At 31.5% G+C, this 22,534-nt stretch overlaps 1 protein-coding gene across 1 annotated transcript; it reads left to right on the forward strand.

The window, feature by feature from the left end:
• Positions 1-12,146: 12,146 nt before the first annotated feature.
• On the forward strand, positions 12,147-20,606 carry LOC100162438 (mRNA decay activator protein ZFP36L2-A). Its single transcript, XM_001944622.5, has 2 exons — positions 12,147-12,702; positions 18,686-20,606. Exons 1-2 carry the CDS (start codon positions 12,661-12,663, stop codon positions 19,397-19,399), a joined length of 756 nt encoding a protein of 251 aa, XP_001944657.2. The 5' UTR covers positions 12,147-12,660; the 3' UTR covers positions 19,400-20,606.
• Positions 20,607-22,534: the final 1,928 nt, after the last annotated feature.

Genomic DNA, 22,534 nt, shown 5'->3' on the forward strand with positions numbered 1-22,534 from the left:
TTGGAAATATAGTAGGTAAATCTAATCAGTAAATTGTTTTGATTCAAAACTGGCGAATAAGTACATTCTCATATCTCCATGCTCATATTATTATGTTACATAATAATATATCATATGGGCACATTCATGGCTGCACACGTACAACGTTGAAGCTATATAGAACAGGGACTGTCAACCAGTCGATCGCGATTGATTGGTCGATGTTTAGAGGAATATTGGTCGATCTTCTTAAAAATTATTTATTCTTATATCTGTTGATCACATGCGTAATCTTAAAGTTTGAGGCTTAAACACACTTTTACACTTTATACGCAAATTGAAGTATTTATGAGCGAAGAAAAACATACAATTTTCCGAAGGAGAAATAATAAAAGAAGAATATTATTGTACAATTTATTATTATACTACAAGTAATAATAAAAATAGTATACCTAAACAAATAGTGGTAGATGGTAGATCGCCATACTTAAAATATTTAATGTGGCTCACTTGTTGTTAAAGGTTAGCGACTCCCCGCTATAAAATATATTATAGTAATCGGTTTTTGTTTTTGTAGCTGAAGAATATCGATAGCCAACCTCGTGGCGTCGTGTTCGCTAAACAGTCTAAACTGTTTAAAACGATTTCACGGCGCAGGTGATCGGCATGTATCTGCAGCAGACTGTATACAGGTATACGGCGCCTCCTCCGCACGAGGGTTGCTGTACACAATGTCATATGTGAATAAAGGTACAAGATTTCCACGCCCTCGGGCAATATTTAATTCCTTCAGCCTTCTCCCACTCGCCTCAACACAAAAAGTAATACTAATACAAAACCAGTATATACGTGGACCGTGGACCAATTTCCGCGAACGTAAATGTAAAACTTTGAATTTTATTATAATATAGTTATTGCTTATATTAATAGTATTTCGTGATTGTGTATATACGAAGCAATAATCATATTCTATTCTCTACATGAATTGCATGTGCTTATTTACCGCCCCGACCATAGTTAGGTACTACACCCAAGGGCGTAAATTACTAATTTTAGTTGTTGTTTTTTACTAGAGAAGGACATAATAATTATATATTATGATCTACGTTCCTTTTTATACAGTCTCACTACGAAATAATAATAATACATAAATAAATCATATATAGAGTACCTTATATTATATTATGTATATATATTTTAGTGTATAGGTATGGTAAGCGATCTGTTACTCTATAAGTGTTAAATATATAAATATATATATAACTATATAAGTAATACATAATATATTATATTAACAACACGCGTCTACACCACTATTATGTAAGCAATAAGCATGTTCCTAGCACAATAATATTGATTAACATTTGTCAAGCAGACAACGTTGGCCGATAGACGACGTCACAATTAGTTATAAATATAATAATATACCTACAGCACTATCATTGATTAAATAATATACTGTATATTTAATCAATGACACTATAATCCGCCGAATCGAGCAAAGTTTTGAACGGATGTTTTTAAAGTTTTTAAAAAGACATACCTATTATTATACAACTAGTAAATTCGTATTTTTCTGTAAGATTATAGACTATGTCCATAATCTACAGGCTACACGTATACAGGATAAAAAATCAAGGTGTAGAGCATAATTTAAAAAAAATAAATATTTTAAATTAATTCTATTGAACCCCTAAATCCCTTCATGTACCTATACGTATGTTATAAATGATAATCTTAATTATATATTATACAGTTAGCCAGTTATATGTATATAGTATATGCTATTATACTATAATATCAATATATTATAGCTCTACAGCAAATCATTGCAGTAATAAACAATAAAGTTTTCACTAAAAAAAGGCATTGCTGCAGGTTACCGAAAAAAGTATACTTTTCCCTTTTCAACCAAATCATAAATTGGTGGACTCCTTTTTCCGCCAAAAGTATGTTTTTCCTTTGACACCGTTTCTGCACTTTTCCACTATATGAAAAAACTTATAGGATAGCATTCGATAACATCGTTCGTCAAAATTACGCAAATATAAATTAATGATAAATTGTTCATGAGCCATACAATGATAAAATAATGTACCTATACCTAGGAAATAACACAATTACACCAATATTATTATATTATAAAAAATGTACATTTTTATTACTATTTTGCATACATTTAAAATTAATTACATTTCTTTATAGTTTATATAAGTGGTATATTTTGTATAACTTACTATATTTTATTAATCTTCAATTTTTAGTCATTATTCTTAATTTTGGCTTGCTTATACAACATTTGTTTTACAAAATCATATCTGAAAATAAAAGAACATTTTTATGAATTACTTTTTATTGAATAATATGGTAGGTATCTGTCAAGTTACCATTTTTATATTCCGTTATACATTTTTATTATTTTTATTTTTATTTCACGCATCTAGACCTTTTTTTCCTACATAAATTTTAAGAACATTTTGATTTCCGGATTTTTGTTTTTACTTACACTATAACAATCTTAGTGCCAAATGTCTCAATTGTACCCGTTCGAGAAGGGTCTTTAATTTGAATTATGAGTTAGTGAATCAGTTACAATAATGTAAACTGAGAAAGTTTCCCTTGTACAAACAGCTTAATATATAATGGCTCAATTTTTTACATTGTCCTAAGCTATTTCGGCGTGATCAATGTTTCAAATTTCAAAATTTAAAGAAGCTTGAAGCAAAAATATAAGCGTAAGAAAACCCGGGTGAATTGGTTTTTGTAAATCTACACAGGATGGATGTTGCACGAACTTGCCTTGTGCGCTCAGATATATTATAGCTTCTACCAGTCGCCGCTGAGAGTTGTTTTGATTTTCTTCAACTAAATAATTACATAATATACAGAAAGTCAGAAAACATATACCACCACCAGTTTTTAATGCTATTTACGTTTTGATGTAGCATAGCAGCTGTATGCCTCTTATTTTCATCACTGCAGGTACCACAATTAAACACAATATTCAACGTTTTCAAACTCTCAAAACACGTATTTAAGTACATTTAAAGGGCTTAGGGCACAATCATCAAGCCCGAAAAACCTATAAGTATAGGTACCTAATATAAAAATGTTTTAAATTTAAATTTATAATACGATTCTTTTATACCTTAGGATATATGTTTATCTAATATCTACCTATTTGGTGCATTTACATTTTTTGTTTTGAACTTTTTATGATAAGTGGTGCATCTACTTATAATAAGTTATAACGATGATAAGTTTTTAGTTTTTACACGATAATAATATTATAGTAATTTATAATAATATATTAAGTACCTATAATAGGTATGCACTGCCGTCTAAACACTTTCAATATTTTGTAAATGTGTTGATCACTGACCAGTACGGTAAGTAGATATTTGACATGACGTTATAAATTTATCAAAACAAGCAAAACTCTCTGCTACAGTAGGTATCTTATATTATGGAATGCCGTATGTAAGCAATATTATTCCGTATAAGTCCAATCATTAAAAAACATGGTATACCTACAATACGTCAATAAGTAGGTACTTTAAGTACTTATTTAGATATAGTTTATATATACTATGCGCATACTATAAAGACGTAATAATGTATTATGTCCTAAATTTAGTTATAGAGACCGGAATTGAATGCACAATGCGTTTAAATATAATATTAAATTATAAGCACAAAAAAAAGATAAAAAATATGATGTAAAAATGCAAGGAAAAAATGGCAAAATATAATACGTTACCTACATTCCAAAAAAAAATAAAAAAAACATTGGCACCTACAAATCATAGAATAGAAATATAGTATAATTTTTTTATAAATTTCAAATTAAGCTAGGGGAGGCTAAATGTAGGTAAACCAAGATATAAGCAATGACGTATTTAAGGGAATGATGGTCTCCTCACTAATAATTGCTGATATAACCTTTTTTTCTTATGTATTTATAATTGTATCTAAAATAATTGTGAATAAAGAAATTTTGAATTATATTAAAAAAAAATTCAAAGAGTTTATTAATGTGGGGTCTATCAAGAGTCATATTAAAATAATGTAATCATCTCGCGAACCCCCATTGGTAGTGCACCTATAAATTGGTAGTTTACCTAAGATGTATGTTATCAGCATCGTGATAAGTGATGTTTGAAAGTCGATCAAGTTCGTTAATTCATTTGATTTTATTGCATCAGAAGAAATATAATTACAATTTCAATGAATTTGATAATACCACTTTATCAATATAGTTTTCATACATTTTAATTATGTAGGAAAAATTATTGACAAAGATAAACATAGTTGGACTTCCTATATAAATAATAATATTATTTAGACGTATTATTGTATGTAGATTGATAATTTTTGAAAACACATCATATATACGTTATACGCTGAATGGAACTGTTTTAATGTAATATCAAAATCCAAGGTTAAGAATTTAAGATAAATCACATAATATTATCAGATGAGATATCGAATTTCATCGACATACAAAAAAAATTACTAAGGGTCATATTATTACCACGAGTATCGTCAGACCGGCAATCGTCACAATTCACGAACATTGTTAGTTGATTGTGTTAGGGTTTTGATAAGCGATTTGTTTTATAATATGACTTTATCAAAAGAGATTAATACAATTAGATATGTCATATTATGTACGAAACGAAATAAAAACAATTAAAATCAATGTTTTATGTATAGGTACAATTTTTATAGATGAATTCTGTAAATAAAAAATTAAGGAGATGAGTTTTGAATAAAATAAAATTACATGTCATTATTCTAAGTCTTATATATTTATCAGCAGAAACTCAAATGCAAGTGAAATAACTGAAAAATGCATATTATATTTTGATAATTTCGTGATAAGTTTCTATAGCTTTAATGGGCCTTGTAATTTGTATGTTTGACTAAACGCTGATAAAATATAATAGATAATATTATAATACCTATGTTTTTTTTTAGAAGTGTATACGCATGAATACATGATAAGTGTTTCCTACGTCCATAATATACACATTAGTCTCATACTCTCATATAGCCATCTATGGCATAAACCTACTATATACTGTATAGGTAGGTAAATACATTATTCAATGATGGTGAACACTTCCGTGATGTACGGCGATTACGCGATATTGCTGTTTCTATAAACGAGTTGGCCTCACAATATGCCAGCGGACACTTTATGATAAATCGTTCCATCAAGGAGAACACCTTAATACAATATGTAACAAATAATAATATAATCTATTCCATATAGTTCATACAATTAAAATAGAGTATAATACATCCTATAAATAAAATTGAGTTTAATAAAAAATGTATTATAGAAAATATTGTTTAAGCTGGTGTCAAGATTCTGTAAAATATAGTTTGTATTTCCCGAAAAATAAACTGTGAATGATAAATTAAAATTTTTTTTTAAATAATTAAAAATTTGTAGCTTATGATTTATTATTGAGTAGTAACTATAACTAGGTTTATAATATCGGAATATCCACCTTTGATTATTCTTAAATTATAATGACGTAATGTAAACATTTGACATCGATGCATACCTATTTGCTTATACATAATAATATATTAGCGCTACCAGAATAAGTGTATAACTTTAACATCTATGATCTATATATGTTATACCTATATGGCTATATAGTTCTTTGATTATCAAAGATAAAATTAATTAGATTTATTCTATTATTTAAATAATAGAAATATTTTTTTTTCAAACAGAGATATTGCTAATTAATAATTTAATAATTAATAATAATTAATAGTTTGATAAAACGTCCAGTTGATGTCCAAACATTAAACAACATATACAATTTAATAAATCCATCATATTGATTTTAGTACTTATATATTTACATGCATATATGTACCAATACTTCAATATCGCTACCTAAATGTATAAAATTAATATTTAAAATTAATATTATTCAATTAATATTATATATTTAAATTTATACCTATTTTTGTAATCCCAATTCAGAGATAACATTTTTCGTAGTTATGATTACAATATTTTATATTTTGATCTATATACATGTTTTTTTTATTAAAGATAGATATGTACCTATATGATACCTCTACTGCAAGGTACATCGTACATGGTATATAATATTTTAAAACAACGCACTATTAATTAGGTTTTTATATACATTACATGTATGATGTATATAGTACTATACTGCATGTAAAATGTAGTACCTACGTAACCGTACGTATAACATGAGATATGCTTAATTTTCTATATTATATTTTTATTATAGTCTAATCACGAAAACGAATCAAACTTAAATTAGGTTTGATACATAATATATTACAAAATAATATTTTTATGCAATTTTCACGTCTTGTACGCAAGAGCTGCATTATTAATCATAATCAATTTGATTGAATAAGCACGTGATGGTTACTCAAGACAAAATGCCACTCATAATTTTTATATTTTAATTGTTACTGTTACTGAGATACAACTGTCAGTCGATATAAATAAATTATACTGTTAGTTGAAAAATATTTTATACCTACGTACTACGCAGCACCTTGTGTTGGTGATTCGATTGACTTAATAACATTTCAATTTTAAAGATTGTAGTACAAAACAATAATTATTATTTGCATATTATAGCGATATAAATACAATGAGCATTTTAATAAAATATTTAAATATATAATAGACATTTCTTAGGTAATTATTTTTTTAATTTTAAGAAGGAATAACACAACTCATAAACATTGACTATAAAGATTTGGCAGTGCTTCAATTTTTTAACTTTATATACTTATCTATATTATTATCTCCGAGATGAATAATTTATTCATATTGGGTTTATCGTATTTATAAAAAAAACATTGGAAATCAGATGTTAGAATAACAATAGTTTATATTATATAGGTATTATCATATTTTAAACCTAAAATTAAACAACAATGATTACCTATACCAAACTTCTACTATCGTCTGTCAATTCATTATTTAATATTATCAACTTAATTGCCCGTAAAATATTTGAATTATTTTCAAACAGTGTTTTTCCCGTTGGCCGTTATAAATTATAATTACTTAATTTAAATGCACATTTCATACAAAATTGCATATCATCATATTGCGTCTATATACATTTAATTTATCTTATTAGGTACCTATACCTATATAATATTTTGTATTTAAATATTATTTTAATACCTTAAACTTTTCTTTTAATTATTCAACTATAGATATTACGTTTTAATACTTATTTCCTAATAATTAATTAAACACAACTGTAACGTCAAAGCACGTTATAAAACAAACTTCAAAATTTGACCCTATTTGTTTAAACTATAAGAGAAAAGTACCTATAAGCCTTTAACTTAATTAACAGCAATTTCCACGATACCATTATGATCTCAGTCTTCTCGTTAGTCTGACAAACCGTTTTATGCTTTTATTTCCGGAATATTTATTTTAATGAAACAATAATTAATGATCCAAAAAAAAAAGTGTTAAGTACCTATAATATATTTTTGTAATAAAACGATTTTTTTAAATAAACATCTTCACAAATGTAAAATAATTATACAAATGCGTCATATACTACCACTGGGTAAATAAGACCGTAAAATCAAGTGCTCACGTTTATAAAATAGTGACAAATTATTTTGCTTTCACTTCATCCGTCATTCTCAAGCATTATAATTTAAATACCTAATATAAACATTAAGCGTACGTTCTGTAATAATCTGCACGCATTGTTCTAGGATAGTATATAAAAAAGAAACGTTTACTTGTTAAAATAACCAAAAATTGTGTTGTTATTACTTTCTAGATTCTCATTCTCCCGATGCCCCTTTTCAGATTTATGTATACATTTCTGAGACAGTGTAAAATATACTAAGTGTAAACGAAATTTAAACGCAGGTATAAAATATGTATAATGTATGTTGTATATTGGACGTTATAATCTTTACAGTCGTACAGTTTTTTGTTAGAAGTTTTATCACGTAAAGTGTTGATTTGTATACAACTCGATTTTTGATTATTTTCATTTTTCATTAAACTATATTGTTACTAATATAAGCACTGACAGCAATAAAATATTCAACTACAGACGTTTTTCATTCCATTGAGTTGTGCCAACGAACGATGTTATTATTTAATATTTCTTAATAAGTAATATTATCATTGCATTGGTTATATAGTTTCATTAGATAATTTAATAGTGTTTTAACTAATAATCTGATTTATTTTCAATTAAGAGAATTTTTTCTCGTTATAAACGTCAAATATTGTGTTTGAAATAATGTAATACGTATTTTATGTTGTTATTAATTTTAGTTATGAGGTCAAATGAATAATCTTTTGAGATAATTTTTTGCTGGGGAAAATGTGATAAGTTATATAAAACAACGTAACTCCATTAGTCGAGTGTTCTTATTTTCTTACTTATTTTTTATACCTAATCAGAAATATGTATATTTTTGTTAATTAACCGAGTTTAATATAAAATTATACATATATTTTTTTGTAACCTATTTTATTAAAGCTATTAATCAATATAAAATAGTCTTTAAAAAAAAGGTTTTTCATACCGTAACTACTACGTAATTTTACTTGTATAAAGACGAATCAAAAAAAGCGGATGATAAACAAGTGACCCTCTATCGAACCCTATTGTGTATTACGTCCTTGAAAACTAAACGGTCAACTTAAAACCTGTTTATTTCCTACTACCAGACGTTATTAAATTGTTAAATTATTGGAATAAAACCCTTATTTGTTTTGCATAATATTTTAAATTACTTTATTATTTCTGAACCGTAATATAAAGATTATACCTCTATAGGTACGTTATTTGAGAATAAAACAACTAAAATACGATTTAGATTTTAAGAAAAGATATGTATATAATTTTATTTATTCATACATATGTCATGTACATAATATACGGATACTATACAATTTGTTTCTCATTTAACTCTCGCTTAACTCTTTAATGCTTCAACAGAGCAGTAATAGTGGGTAAAAGTGTACGTTGTTTAATATGCAGTTCATATACATACTAATGCAGTTATACATTATAATATAAGTGATAACCATGTGATTGATCATTGATGGTTGATGGATGATAGTTCATAATTATCCATATTATTATGTGTGTTGCGTTTGTGTGTATGACTGTATGAGAAATGTGAATGGAAACGGATGGTATGAGGTAACATAATAATACAATACCTATGTAACTATTAAGTATTAATACATTTTTTTAAATTTAAGTTCGTATTGTTTGTTGTAACGTTTGTTATTATACAAATATCAATCAATATATTTCCGTTGTTACTTTTATTTGGTTAGGTTATTTTTATTTTATAGAATTTATTATGGTATAAAAAACAACACAGAACAAAATATATGTAATTGTAGAAAAGTTATATGTTGAGAGACACCCTAGCTGCTATTAGAATAAGTTGTTTTTTAATCTTAGACATTTAAAAACCTTCTATTGTATTTTGTATATACCTTCATTTTTTATGAATAGTGACGTGAATGGCACCTGTGTCCATTAATAGGTTCTATACCCTTCCGCCTTCGTTATACATTGATAAATGAAAAAACCGTCAACTGATAAGTGATAGGGTAATACACTAATACATATTACACATTCGTAATCATTGAAAATTGAGTAACTTGTATTTAATTTCTAGTGTGAGACGATACACCTTTAGTAAAACCAACCCAACCGAAAACGTCAACAATAGATAGTTGTAGATAGTTGTTACATTGTATTGCAGCTGATTATTTGTTAATATTTACATTATTAAATATTATTAATGTTTTATATTTCTAATTCTGTGTTAATACTTAATAGTGAATACTACGGCAAATAATCATGTAGTGACAGTAGTGCACAGCGCTACATCGTGTAATATATGATATATAGTGTCATCAGCACTCAGCAATATATATAGAATTCTATTCTTCATAGTCATCAATATAATTATCACTAATCACTAATCAGCAACAACAAAAATATTATTGAATATTATAAATAATATTATATTCTCATCATTATTTATTGCATTGTCTTGAATAAACGGGATGAGTATATTATATACATTAAGGCTGATATTATCTTCGGAAAATTAAAAACAAAACTAATGGTAAATTTCAATTTCTTTATTATACAACACACGTGCACATCCGTATATGGTATATAGCTTGCTCTTTCAGCATATAACATTTACGGTGTTTATTAAACATGCTCCTTTTTATATTTTAATTTTTAATTTTTAATTCAAATATTGAACAAAAAATCATAACTTCTCTAGTAAAATATATCAACTACAATTCTAAACAAATTGTTTTTTGTTCTTATCCAAACAAAAGATAAACATATTCAAAATAATGAATTCAACAGTGAACACCTCACGCTTGAACAGTGTGGTTAGTATTTTACTTACATTGAGAAAAACGTTTTCCTTATAAATTTTATTTTGTATTATGTCCTTTCTTAGTTCGTCTTTTCATCGTAAATCCCATTGTTAAATTTTATAGAATAGGGGTCTCTAAAACACGACCTATCGGTCGATTTCAGCCCGTAAAGATTCTAAACCAGCCCGAAAAACTGACTGATATTTTGATCTTAGACTACAAGATAGGTACTTGCTATATAATATTATATATATATAAAAATCTCAGGAAGAAATCAGTTGGTTAAATATAATAATAAATTGATTCTTCTATGTTTTCAATCTCATTACATCACTAATCATTCCAAAAAGATACAGACTGCAGTAAAAAAATGATCGGAGAGCCTTGCTCCAGGGCAATGCCATATATGTAGAAGTGTTGTAGCACCATTAGGCAAACTTTCTTAAATTCAATATTATATTTCAATTTTTTGACACAATACATCAAGTAAATAATATAAATTATAATACATAGGTAGGTGCAATATAGGTAAGCACCAGCTAATAGGTATGTATTCTACTATTCTTCATATATACCTATACATAAACTATGCATATAGAATGTATAATATATTTATATTTTATATGTTAATATGTTGTATTTACCTACCATATTTTAGTAATCATCAATAAATTAATATTTATCACGCGCGTTATATACCTACTTGTGTATAATACTATATACACATATATCATAATATAATATTATGTATTTAGTATATTTAATATTTTTAATTCTGAGCGCAGTGATGGAATATATTGTAAGTATTAGGTACCTAGGTATTTTAATTGACAATTAAACTTATCACTTTTGTATTTGACGCTTTAGTAAATAGTATAATGTGTGTGGATTTGATTAGGTAGTTACTATAGTTGGTAAATAAAACAATTTATTATTGGTTATATCCACTTATAAACCACGGACTGACACCAAAAGGTTTGCACGTATAACGTCATTTTCCTGATTTGTTGGAGAAAAATAATGTCTATCTATTATGAAATTCAATAGTTCAAACAAGACGAATGTGAAAACCAGAATTTGAATGTAAAATTGTAAACCAGTATAATATTATTATTTTACTTCTCGTCCAGATATCCAGATAGCAGTGTGTGACAGGATAATAATATTCAAACACTGGGTTCAAACAACCTACCAACTTAAATGGTAAAACCTACTGATATTACACATGATAGGGATAGAAACAAGTTAGGGGTGACGGGTCGAAGCGGAGCGACGATTACTCTTGCTTCGCGGCGGGGCGGAAAAACAGAAAATGAAAATATAATACAAAACAATATTTTAACGATAGTAAAATTATTATTATGTTAGTAATTATGGCTATGATACACTGTCGTATTGCTTGGGGTGAGGAGTGGTGAGCGTCAAGTCGTCGGTGGCGAACTCGTCGAAAACACGTGACGCGATAGACGACGTACGTTGTACACACGACGATAATAATATTATCATCATCTGTGCGGTGGCGGCGACCTTGAACAGGTGGGGGGGGAATCAAGCGAGGGGTGGTGCGAGCGCGGTAACGTGCGGCGCAGAGAAAACGCACACCGACGTTGGTCGCGCGCGGTGCGGGGGCTGTGAGAGAGGGTTCGACGGGAAGACGTTGTCGCGAGCGGTACGGGTCGCGGCGGCGGGGGGAGGGGGAAACTAGTCCGTCTGTCGGGCGGCAGCCAGCACGCCGCGGCCGATCTCGACTGTTCCTCCGCGTACGCTCGTCAGTCCGAATAACGCGATCGGCACGTACCCATACGCGGTCCAACGAGACAGACACGCTTCTTACACGCAAACCATCACACGGCGTTTTTCAGTATATTTTTAGCGACTTGTGCCTAGCGACAACTAATCCGCGAGCTTTTCGATTCTATACACAATATACAATTGTTTTTTTACCTCTTGACCACGGTCGTCGATTGGCTAAGTCGTTGTTCATCACACGAAATCGCCCAGTGTTACATTACATGATAATTTTATTATTATAACAATAATATTGTATTTATACACTTATTATTATAGTATATTGTTATATAATAACCAGTGTGTTGTTTTGTCTACCGATTCGGTTTTTTTACGCAACGTGCTGAAAATTAGCCTACGGTAAATCAATTTATTATTTATTAAAAACGAAATAATAAAACGAGTGCGTCTCAGAAATATTTACGAAAACAGAAAAGTTTGACAATCTACGTGAAAAAATGACCAACTCGTTGTTCAACAGTGGAGAAACAGTCGCTAAGGTAAAAACCATACACATTAATTAATTGCTATAATATTATTATAGTATAAAATATTTAAGTTATTTTACTAAATCATGTTAATAATGAAAGTAGTGTCGCAGCAAAAGTGGTGCGGAGTAGGCACGTAAAGCACGTTGTCGCACGACCACGTGGGACACGTGCTTGTCGGTGGGCTTTTGTTTTCGACATAATACTAATCAATAAATATATAATAATAAATATTAATAAATAAATTTATTTTGTCATGATATTAATAATAATTTACTGCAGTATCGCAGCGGATCCCTAAGACCCTAACACCCTACCGCCACTCTGTTAGATTCGGACCTCTTGGTCTCGAGCGTTGACGTCGATTCATCACGGAGACGTGCGTCACGATAACAATATAAATAAATTACAAATAAAATTAATAATACTGTATAATTGTTGTATGATTGAAAAATTGAGTTTTTTCCAATGCGGCCTTACTGCGTTACCGCTAATCACGTGCTCGTCTGCGATAACGGAGTCGGTTTAATTGGCCAATAGGGGCAATATAGGTATGCTGACTTAAAAACCTAACAAAATAATTTAAAAAATATACATGAACGAGCTTCTAATTCTGAAACAAATATTCCTAAACGTCAAATTGGTATTAGCTGTTATCGGCAGGCGAGCCATTTTTCCGTTCGGGTTTATTGTTTTAGGTCCATAAGGTTTATGACCTATTGATAATATTTTCGGTGCATCTTTGTCTGTTTTTGTGCTGCGCAAACACAATAACGAAAAATCATCTGTACACTCGTAGAAATAATATAGAAACCTCTTGTTTGTCGTTTTATTCTCTCCTTTTTTTACCCATCCCCATATCAACCCAAAGGGTCGACCGAATCTTCGGGTGGTATTAGTCTTACACAGCAACCACCTGTTGGATCCCCTTTGTGTGCTCGGCAAGGGTCCATCCCGCCCCCTCCCACTATCGTTATATTTCGTCTTTCTCACATGCACAAAGCATAACGACCGCCGTATGTGCAGACGAACATTTTCTATTCCAACAGGTTTTTTTTTCAATCCCCATACACCACACGGTTACATGAGCGCACACGTGATTATATAACTGATAAAGTGTCGTACGGTTTTAAAGGCCAGAAACGTTTTATTGGTCGCCATTTGACATTTTAGGTACGTATTGTATGTTGTGAAGGCCATCGCGTTTGTTCGATTGTAGTGTGTTTGTCCCTACTAGTGCTGAATATACTCGACCAATTGGCTGTTGTGTTTACTTCGTTACTGTAAGTGTAGTATGGTCCACAATGGTGTACACTTGCAATACTGTACACAAGTTTATATTACCTTGGGACTTTGACAAAGATTCTCTCGCGCTGGTTGCAAATTAAACGTATAAAATCAATAAGACTCGAACATTGTATTATTAGCAGTTATGGAGATGAAGCAAATTTGCATATAAAAATAACAATATCTTTATTAAAACCGTTTAACTATTATACTCAATAACGAGCAGGTAGAGCGATAAACTCTTAAGGTCATGGTAATACCGAACGTTTTATGTTATAATATCGCCTTTTATTTTTATCGATTTCGATAGCCTATCCTCATTGCGTGTTTACATTTTCGCTATTTACACCGTTTAAGTGCTCCAATCAAAATCCCTAATGCGATAAGATAATAATAATAATAATAATAATAATAATGATTTCGAATTGTTGAATAAGTAAATTAACCGCCGTTCATATGATTTCATAAAAATCGAAAGTGGTCACGGTTCGAGAATCCTCCGTTATATGCCAGTCTTCCGGTTTTCTCTGCTCTTGGGAAAACCGTTAAGACAATGTTTCACCAAAAACAAACAGACGACCACAATTTTCTCATAAATTCTATTGTCACGTTTCAATCCCCATAATCGATAACCAAACACGGTTTTTTATACACTCTAAATAAGTTTCAAGGTATAAATACGAAAAAAAAACTATTATCTTGAAATGATATTGGATTAAAAAAAAAACGTAAATTTTCAAATATACGATATACCATCATGTCATCGACCCGCATGGCGCATTGTTGGCCGTACTAGACACAATGTAGTCGTACCTACTTATGTCTACACCTCCTAGTATTTAGGTAAACGAACGGCAATAAATTAACGTTTTTATTTGGTTCAAAGAAATACCATTCGTTTCATACATGTGTGTCGTCTGTGGGGACCGACCGCGTGTTAAAAATCGACTGAATAATGTTCAAACACAGACGTTAGGTACCACTATTGGTATATGGCTTTATATTGTTTGTAGTATCCAATGATCAATGTATTATACCTACTAATACTACATAATATATGTATCGTACATTTTTGAAAAAACAGCAATAAAAATAAGGACAAACGATTCATGGTTTGGGACGTTTAGGTTATCGAATACGTCCTTGCCCCCGGGGGGGTCACACATGTTAGAGAAACAAGAGAAAGGAAATTCGCTACATGACCAGGAAGTTGACGTCGCCGCCGCCATCACCACCACCACACCTCGCGCTTGAACCGTACTGATACCCGTCCATCATTAGTATAGTGCGCAGCGCGGCCCATACATTAATAACACGTGGGCAGCTGCAAGCTCAAATAAATAAAATTGCCACTGCCTCACAATTTTTCTTTAAATTTTTTAACGTTACCAGTTTGTAGCAAAAACGACGATGTGGTTGACAAATTAATGCTCAGATACCCAATACTCACTCCTCCCTCCCCAAATAATTAAAAACACACATAATATCCCGTATAGTTGAATTATTAATATTACCATTATTATAGGTATTATTAAATTATGTATAAACATTATCCCGGCAGTGCTTACCACTGCGTATAATTGCACTCACAATCACACTACGTGACCTTGTCACTAAAAAATCGTACACACAAGAAGACGCCCGTCCGTCCTACATACATATTATAATGTAAGTGTGTGTGTATAATAAATAATATTATATAGGTACGGGAATAGTTTGTAGACGGTAACAATGGGTAATCATTATCAATTCAATATCGTTTTGGGTTAGCTCTTAATTAGACTATAATATTTTCGCTTGTTGACGTTACGTTGCGTTTTTTCGCGAGCGCATTTCGCGGATGACATACATTTTGCACACGGGTACATCTTTTTTTCTTTAAGTTCAAATTTTTATCATTAGTCATTTGTTTTGGTCTAGAATATTTTATTTTTTCACTTTCTTCGTCCTTCCCGAAGTTGTCGCGTAATCGCATATATTTGTGTATGTGTGTGTGTGCGTGTGTGTGCGTACGACCGCGTGTATGTTTGCATCGCGTGTATGTGTTTGTGTGACGTGTTTCCCACGACAGCGACATAGTCGGCGACGTCTTGAAGGGAATAAAAATAGATTAAAAGAGAGAAAACTGATGTAATGCATAAACGTCATCGTAATTTTTTTCGGACTTATCGGTGTGGGACACAATAAACGATGATAATTTTTTTTCTTTTTTGTTACTACACGTGAAAATATTGTGTGTGCGTGTGGAGTATCGCAACAGCCTTATGCAACAGCGTTCAAGACCGCACCGGTTATATTTTCACTTTCTAAACACTGACCGTGTCCGTTTGTTGTAATATCTGTGTCTGCGCATATTTTCGTTATTAGACAAAAAAAAAAACCAATATAATAGTAAGGAATGTAGTCACGGTATAAAAACCTGGCGAAACGAGCTCAGATGACAAAATAGTATCATGGAGAAAAATTGTCTTTGTTTTGATTTTGAACATTTTTGTTTACATGAAACAAAACACATGGTATACGGCCGTTCAAAAAACGTATAATTATTATTAGTTTTTAATCAAAACAAATATATTGTCTTACTACAATATTATATTATCTTCAGATTAGAACATATTATTATGATCACTGATTACCTATCTCTGGAATTACTAATATACACCCTATAATAGTTTTATAGTATTTGTTGTTATAAAGGTCTAGCCCATTTAGTCTATCCCTAATTTGTTAAATAAAATAATAATAATTTACTGGTCGATTAGTCCGTTGTATACACAGTTACTTAGAAAATTAGTAGGTCACTATCAATAATATGTTAATGTCAAATAAATGAGTAAAATATAATTATCTCAAACGTTACTATTTAAATGTAAATACCCAGTTATTCTATTTCTTATTCCTCAGAAAATGGCGAACACGGCGCACTATCCGAATATTGAACATTATAATTTATAAGTACTGACATCTTTTGAGTTTACATTTCGTTCATATAGTAGTTGACTAGTATTCTTCGTTCTAAGTGTGTAATCATTGAAATAAAATTAATCAAAGAATTTATTTATTAAATAATAATTTACAACTGAGGAATGGCAGTTATGAGTAATGTCTGTGTATTATGCGTTTGTTATTTCGACTTTTATGTTTTCCATATCTCGGTTATAGACTATCATCTGTCGAAAAGAAAAAAACACAATATAATTATTATTACTTATAAATTACCATTGTAACGTGTGCGATGTTTTTGCCTGTCTAGACAGCTCCCCGAATGCGTAGTTTGTACCTATATAGATAATGACCGGATGTATATTATGTGTGTGTAATACTATAATGCAAATGGAAGCGGAACCCTACGTCTAGTATACCGAAAATGATTACATCAATGGCTATATAATATTATCGGAAGAAATTTGAAAATAAAGACGATATTTTTTTTCTTTACATTTTTGACGCGTTTGAAATGTTTGAACCATGTGTTTACGCGATGGTAGTGAATACAAATAAATCTCGTGTGCGACGTGTTGACTAAAAGAATATAATTTTTTATAACCTTGTGATATTAATATGTATGCTACGTGAACCTGGCAATTAATGTAACATATCAATTCGTGTATTTCCTTACAAACGTACTTGCATTGTGATTTTACATTTATAACAAGAAGTATTCATTTTTTCTGTACGTTTCAAAATATTCGTTGACTTAATATTTTACCACACCATAATTATTATGCACAGTTTGCAGATAAATCATTATCAGCTATCTCAAACATATGCTGATGTGCCATGTGCAAGAAAAATGTTATTACGGTATTACACACGTTGTAGTTTTACTTGAGCCTAAAAACGATAAAAAAAAATGTATTATTCTTCTTTAAATCTCGCAGTGTCTACTATGGGAATATTGTTCTCAAACAAAAAATGTGTTAAGGTATTAATATTGATACAATATCCCACTCGATCTGTAAAGTTAAAAATATATAACATTTTGAATTAATTTTGAAAAATAAACAAATAACCCTATTATTATAATAGGTACATATAGACAGTTGGTCGATTAGAACAACTTATTATTACAGCCAGTTGGTCGATTAGTATATTATATAGGCGATGAGTGGTTCTGTAATCTATGGTATTAATGTAGTTACTAAACTAGGTATTCGTTTTATTGTTAGGGAATAACAGTTATAAATTATAATTATTATTTTATCTCGGAAATTAATAATTGGTAACCTTGTTTAGACAGATTTTTTTTCGCTAATAACCCATTGTAAAGTGGAATAACTGCATTAATGGTAAATTAAAAACCTGAGCCTGTATTGGCATGATGTCTTTCGTTGTATCTTGCATAATATACGAAAGCACAGAAACAAAACTATAGGTAAACATAGAAAAAAATCAAAAAACTCTTTTGTAATATTTCCAAACGAATAACTTGATACCGGTCCCCGTGTGTGCAAATGTTGTAACTTGTAATACGATGATCGCGTTATTATAAAATTAAAATAAAACCAGGTTTCTCTTTACGCACCGCATCGCTCGAGTACCTACCTATATTAATAATTATATAACATTTCTAATATTATAAAATAAATAGGTACTCTATTCACCTCTCACGTTTCTCCCTACCAGCGTGTCCGAATTATGTACGTGTAATCGTAGCTTATAAAAAATAATGTATACAAATTTAATAGTATTTTTTCTTTTTCCGCAGACACAGAATCGACCGCGCGCAGTGGCCACGGAAGTGGAACACTGGTGGCAAGAGATGGTGTCGTCGACAGGTAGCAGCAACAGTGGCAGCAGCAATCAGGGATCCGTGTCATCGGAACCCAGACGGCGCCAGGGACAGGGTCGTCGCGGGGGCGGTGGATCTGGTAAGCAGCAACAGCAACAGCAACAACCACAACTGACCGACGATCAACAGCCATTGCCGCCACAGGCACCGATGGGCTCGCGATACAAGACGGAAATGTGCCGTCAGTACATCGAGAAAATCAAGTGCGCGTACGGCGACAAGTGTCAGTTCGCGCACGGCGAACAAGATCTGCGCCCTGTATTCCGACACCCCAAGTACAAGACGGAACCGTGCCGCTCGTTCAATTCGGCCGGTTACTGCCCTTACGGTCAACGATGCCATTTCGTGCACAAGGGCGACGGTTACATACAGCCAGCTTCGCCTGCCTCGCCTCCGCTGTCCACCTCATCGTCGTCCGGCATCGGCAGCGATGGTTCGCTGGCCGACCTCGGGCTCGGCATGCTTGACAGCATGTTCACGCCGCCGCAGTCGCCCGAGGGCCGATTACCAGTGTTCAACAGGCTGTCCGGTTCTCCACCGGCCACCGGTGACGTGTTCTCGTTCCACGTGCCGGCCACAGTCGTACCGCGTCGCCTCAGCGAACCAGATTTTGGTTTCTACGGGTTCTGAGCGTCCTCTCCCCCCCCGCCCATCGGCCGTTGCCACATTGTTCTAATTTTTTTATATATACCAAAACGTGATAACAGTCTTGTACATAGTTTAAATTATATTTTTCGTTAATTAATTTAGTATTTTTTTTCTTTTTTTTACTACTTTAACGGCGTTCGTTTTACAGACAATTATTATGATATTATTCTGATGTTCCGAATTTTTATACTTACGCTTAACTTATGTAATATTATTATGTCGTATATGTACTGTATAGGTACTATACTACTATACTATGTAATCATTCCTATCGTATTCGCACACACACATACTATCTTTCTCCCTCTCACTCCCTCTCTCCAAATCACTCCTTCGCGCGCGTTCAAAAGAAAAAGAAACGAAAAGAAACCGATAACTATACGCCCGTAACGATTTTACTCGATTTATTCTTATTAATTATTATTATTACTTATTAATTATTATACTCGTATATTATTATTATTATTATTATTATTATTATGTTATTTAGCATTAGTTTTGGTCCGCGTTAACCGGTGCACCCCGTCGTACCGCGCGGGGTGCCGTTATTTTTATTATTTTTTTTTTATAATTATTATTATTATTAATATTATTTTGACCGTACGTATATGAACGTGATTAAGTTTAGATGATCGTAATCGGTGGGCTATATGCGTTTTATGGGGAACATTTCTGGAGGATAAGGAACCGAGCGTGGCGTCTGATTGCAACCGAAAACTGGCCGGAAGTCGCGTTTCTTTCGGATCTGTATCGGTCTTCGTGTTATCAGACCGCTATGCTCGTCGCCACTCGCGTTTTTCTCAGAATTTGTCCTTTAGAACGGTACTGCCCACCGATCACATCAGTACGTATTGCGTTCGTACGCGTGCGGCAAACCATTATTATTATTATTATTATTATTATAATTATTACTACATACTTTCATCAAACTGACTTCAATGTTATGATTATTATTATTATTATTTTTATTATTACTCCTCTCTTTTTTATAACTACTATTTACATAACTTAACTAAAAAAAAAATACTGTTTATTTATTTAATTATTATTAATAATATTATACGCACGCTGACCGACTCACATAACAACTTTAATATTATTATATTTATTGTGTACATATAAATATACATACCACGCGAAACGTACCTATCATACGCGCCATCCATTCTATGCGATGTAACGCGTGTAAACCTTACGACGCAAGTGTGTGTGTGTGTGTGTGTTTGTACAACTATAGACGCCGGTAACGTTTGTTTTTTAATGTTTCGTATTATAAAAATTAAACATTATCAACCCGTTTTTCTGGAACTCAATCAATTTAATTTATTCATTATTAATGTCTGATCCCGTGTAAGTTTGTGAAAAAAAAAATAAAAATTACGCAATCATTTCCAATCTCCTATCCGTGTTCTACGCAGAATTAACGCAACTCGACTTAAAACTTATGTGTGTACATGTGCTCGTCGTGTGTGACTTATTTATCTTTTTATTTGTATTCGTGTGTTAAGCTCGTATTTACTATACTGTAGAATCGTAATTTATTAATTTATTATTTTGGCAGAACGTACCTCCCAGTCGTTCTTTTTGTACTTTTAATATTTTTTTAAAAATCGATTATATTGAGTTTTTATTTATTTTTTTCTATATTTATGTATTTAGCCAACCCTCGTTAGCTACACTTACACTGCTCTACTGTTTGATTTATAACAAATTAATTACTTTTGAACTTTGGTTATGTTGAAAAAATAATATTTATGTAAGTACACATCATTTATGTATTATGTGTGTTCTATCGAAATTGTACTTAATTATTATCCAAATGTCATCCTGACAAATCAGTTTTGTATTACTCTTATTTTTATTATTATTATTATATTATTATTAATATTATAACGTGTGTTTGGTTGATAGTGAAAACGAAAAAAGTAATAATAAAAATATATCGATAAAAAAAAACCTCGCTTGTATTGTTTTATTACGTTTGTCTATATAGCCTCCTCTAGAGTGTGCGCTCCAAGTTGAAACTTGAATTACGTCTGTCCGGTTGTGCGGTGCTGTCGCTGTATTATTAAGTGTTGGCTATAGTCATCGCTGCTACCCACGCAACGAAATCGCTGTACAGTAACAGTATATTATATTGAATAGCGTAGCGAATTATTATAGTTGGCCACTGTTCTTTTCCACCTATATATATATAATTTTATAATTTATTATAATATTACACCATCACTGTAACACCAACTCACTGCAGCGATCTAAGAGAAAGAGGAAGTGATTTCGAGGCAAACACAAAACGCGCAGACACGAGTCCGAAGAAGGGGCACACCGGTAATATGGATATCGGATGTATATTATTATACACTTAAATAGACTACAATATAAGACGCGTGTTATTATTTGTATACAACAAGTATATCTATATAATGTCGTACAGACCGGTATTGTGAATATATAGTATTTGTAGTGTTATAGTATAGTGAGATATAGTAAATAGTAATAGTATATATAGGTAGTATAGTGAACGGCTGTCTTACGTAATACGTGTAACGGACCGGATCGCTTGTGCCGGGGAAAGTGGTTTTTATCCCTATTACTTTTTAATCGCATCGTGTGCCCGAGGCTTTTCCGCGTCTAGTCGTCGTCGTAACACGCACGACGAGAACCGCAGTGATACGATGATATTGCGATTTGTGGTAGGTATATTATATTATATAAACAATATACATGACGTACAATATTATATACTACATCCATCACACGAGCTTTATAGATTTACGTCCGGACGTGTTGACGGTCGCGATCGCCGGTTTATTTACAATCAGTTTCTCATACTTCATCGCCAGAAACGAGAACGGTTTTTAATGTTTCCACAAACTTGTTCGACGCAAGCGTGGCAAGGTTTTTCGGTCGTTGTACGGAGAGAACGCACACCCACTTTAATCCTATAACGAATCGGTTTAACAAATGATATTAACTATGCAAAACTCAACAACAAAAAAAAAACGTGTGAATTGTCTGCCAATCGATCGGTCCCGATTGCAATATTCGGCTGGCTATCTTTATGAGCGATTGTGTAGTGCATTGCACTGGTGTAGTCGTTTGGGTGGTGGGGAGAAG

Source organism: Acyrthosiphon pisum, chromosome A3 (assembly GCF_005508785.2).
Source record: "Acyrthosiphon pisum isolate AL4f chromosome A3, pea_aphid_22Mar2018_4r6ur, whole genome shotgun sequence".
NCBI classification, from domain to species: Eukaryota; Metazoa; Arthropoda; class Insecta; order Hemiptera; family Aphididae; genus Acyrthosiphon; species Acyrthosiphon pisum.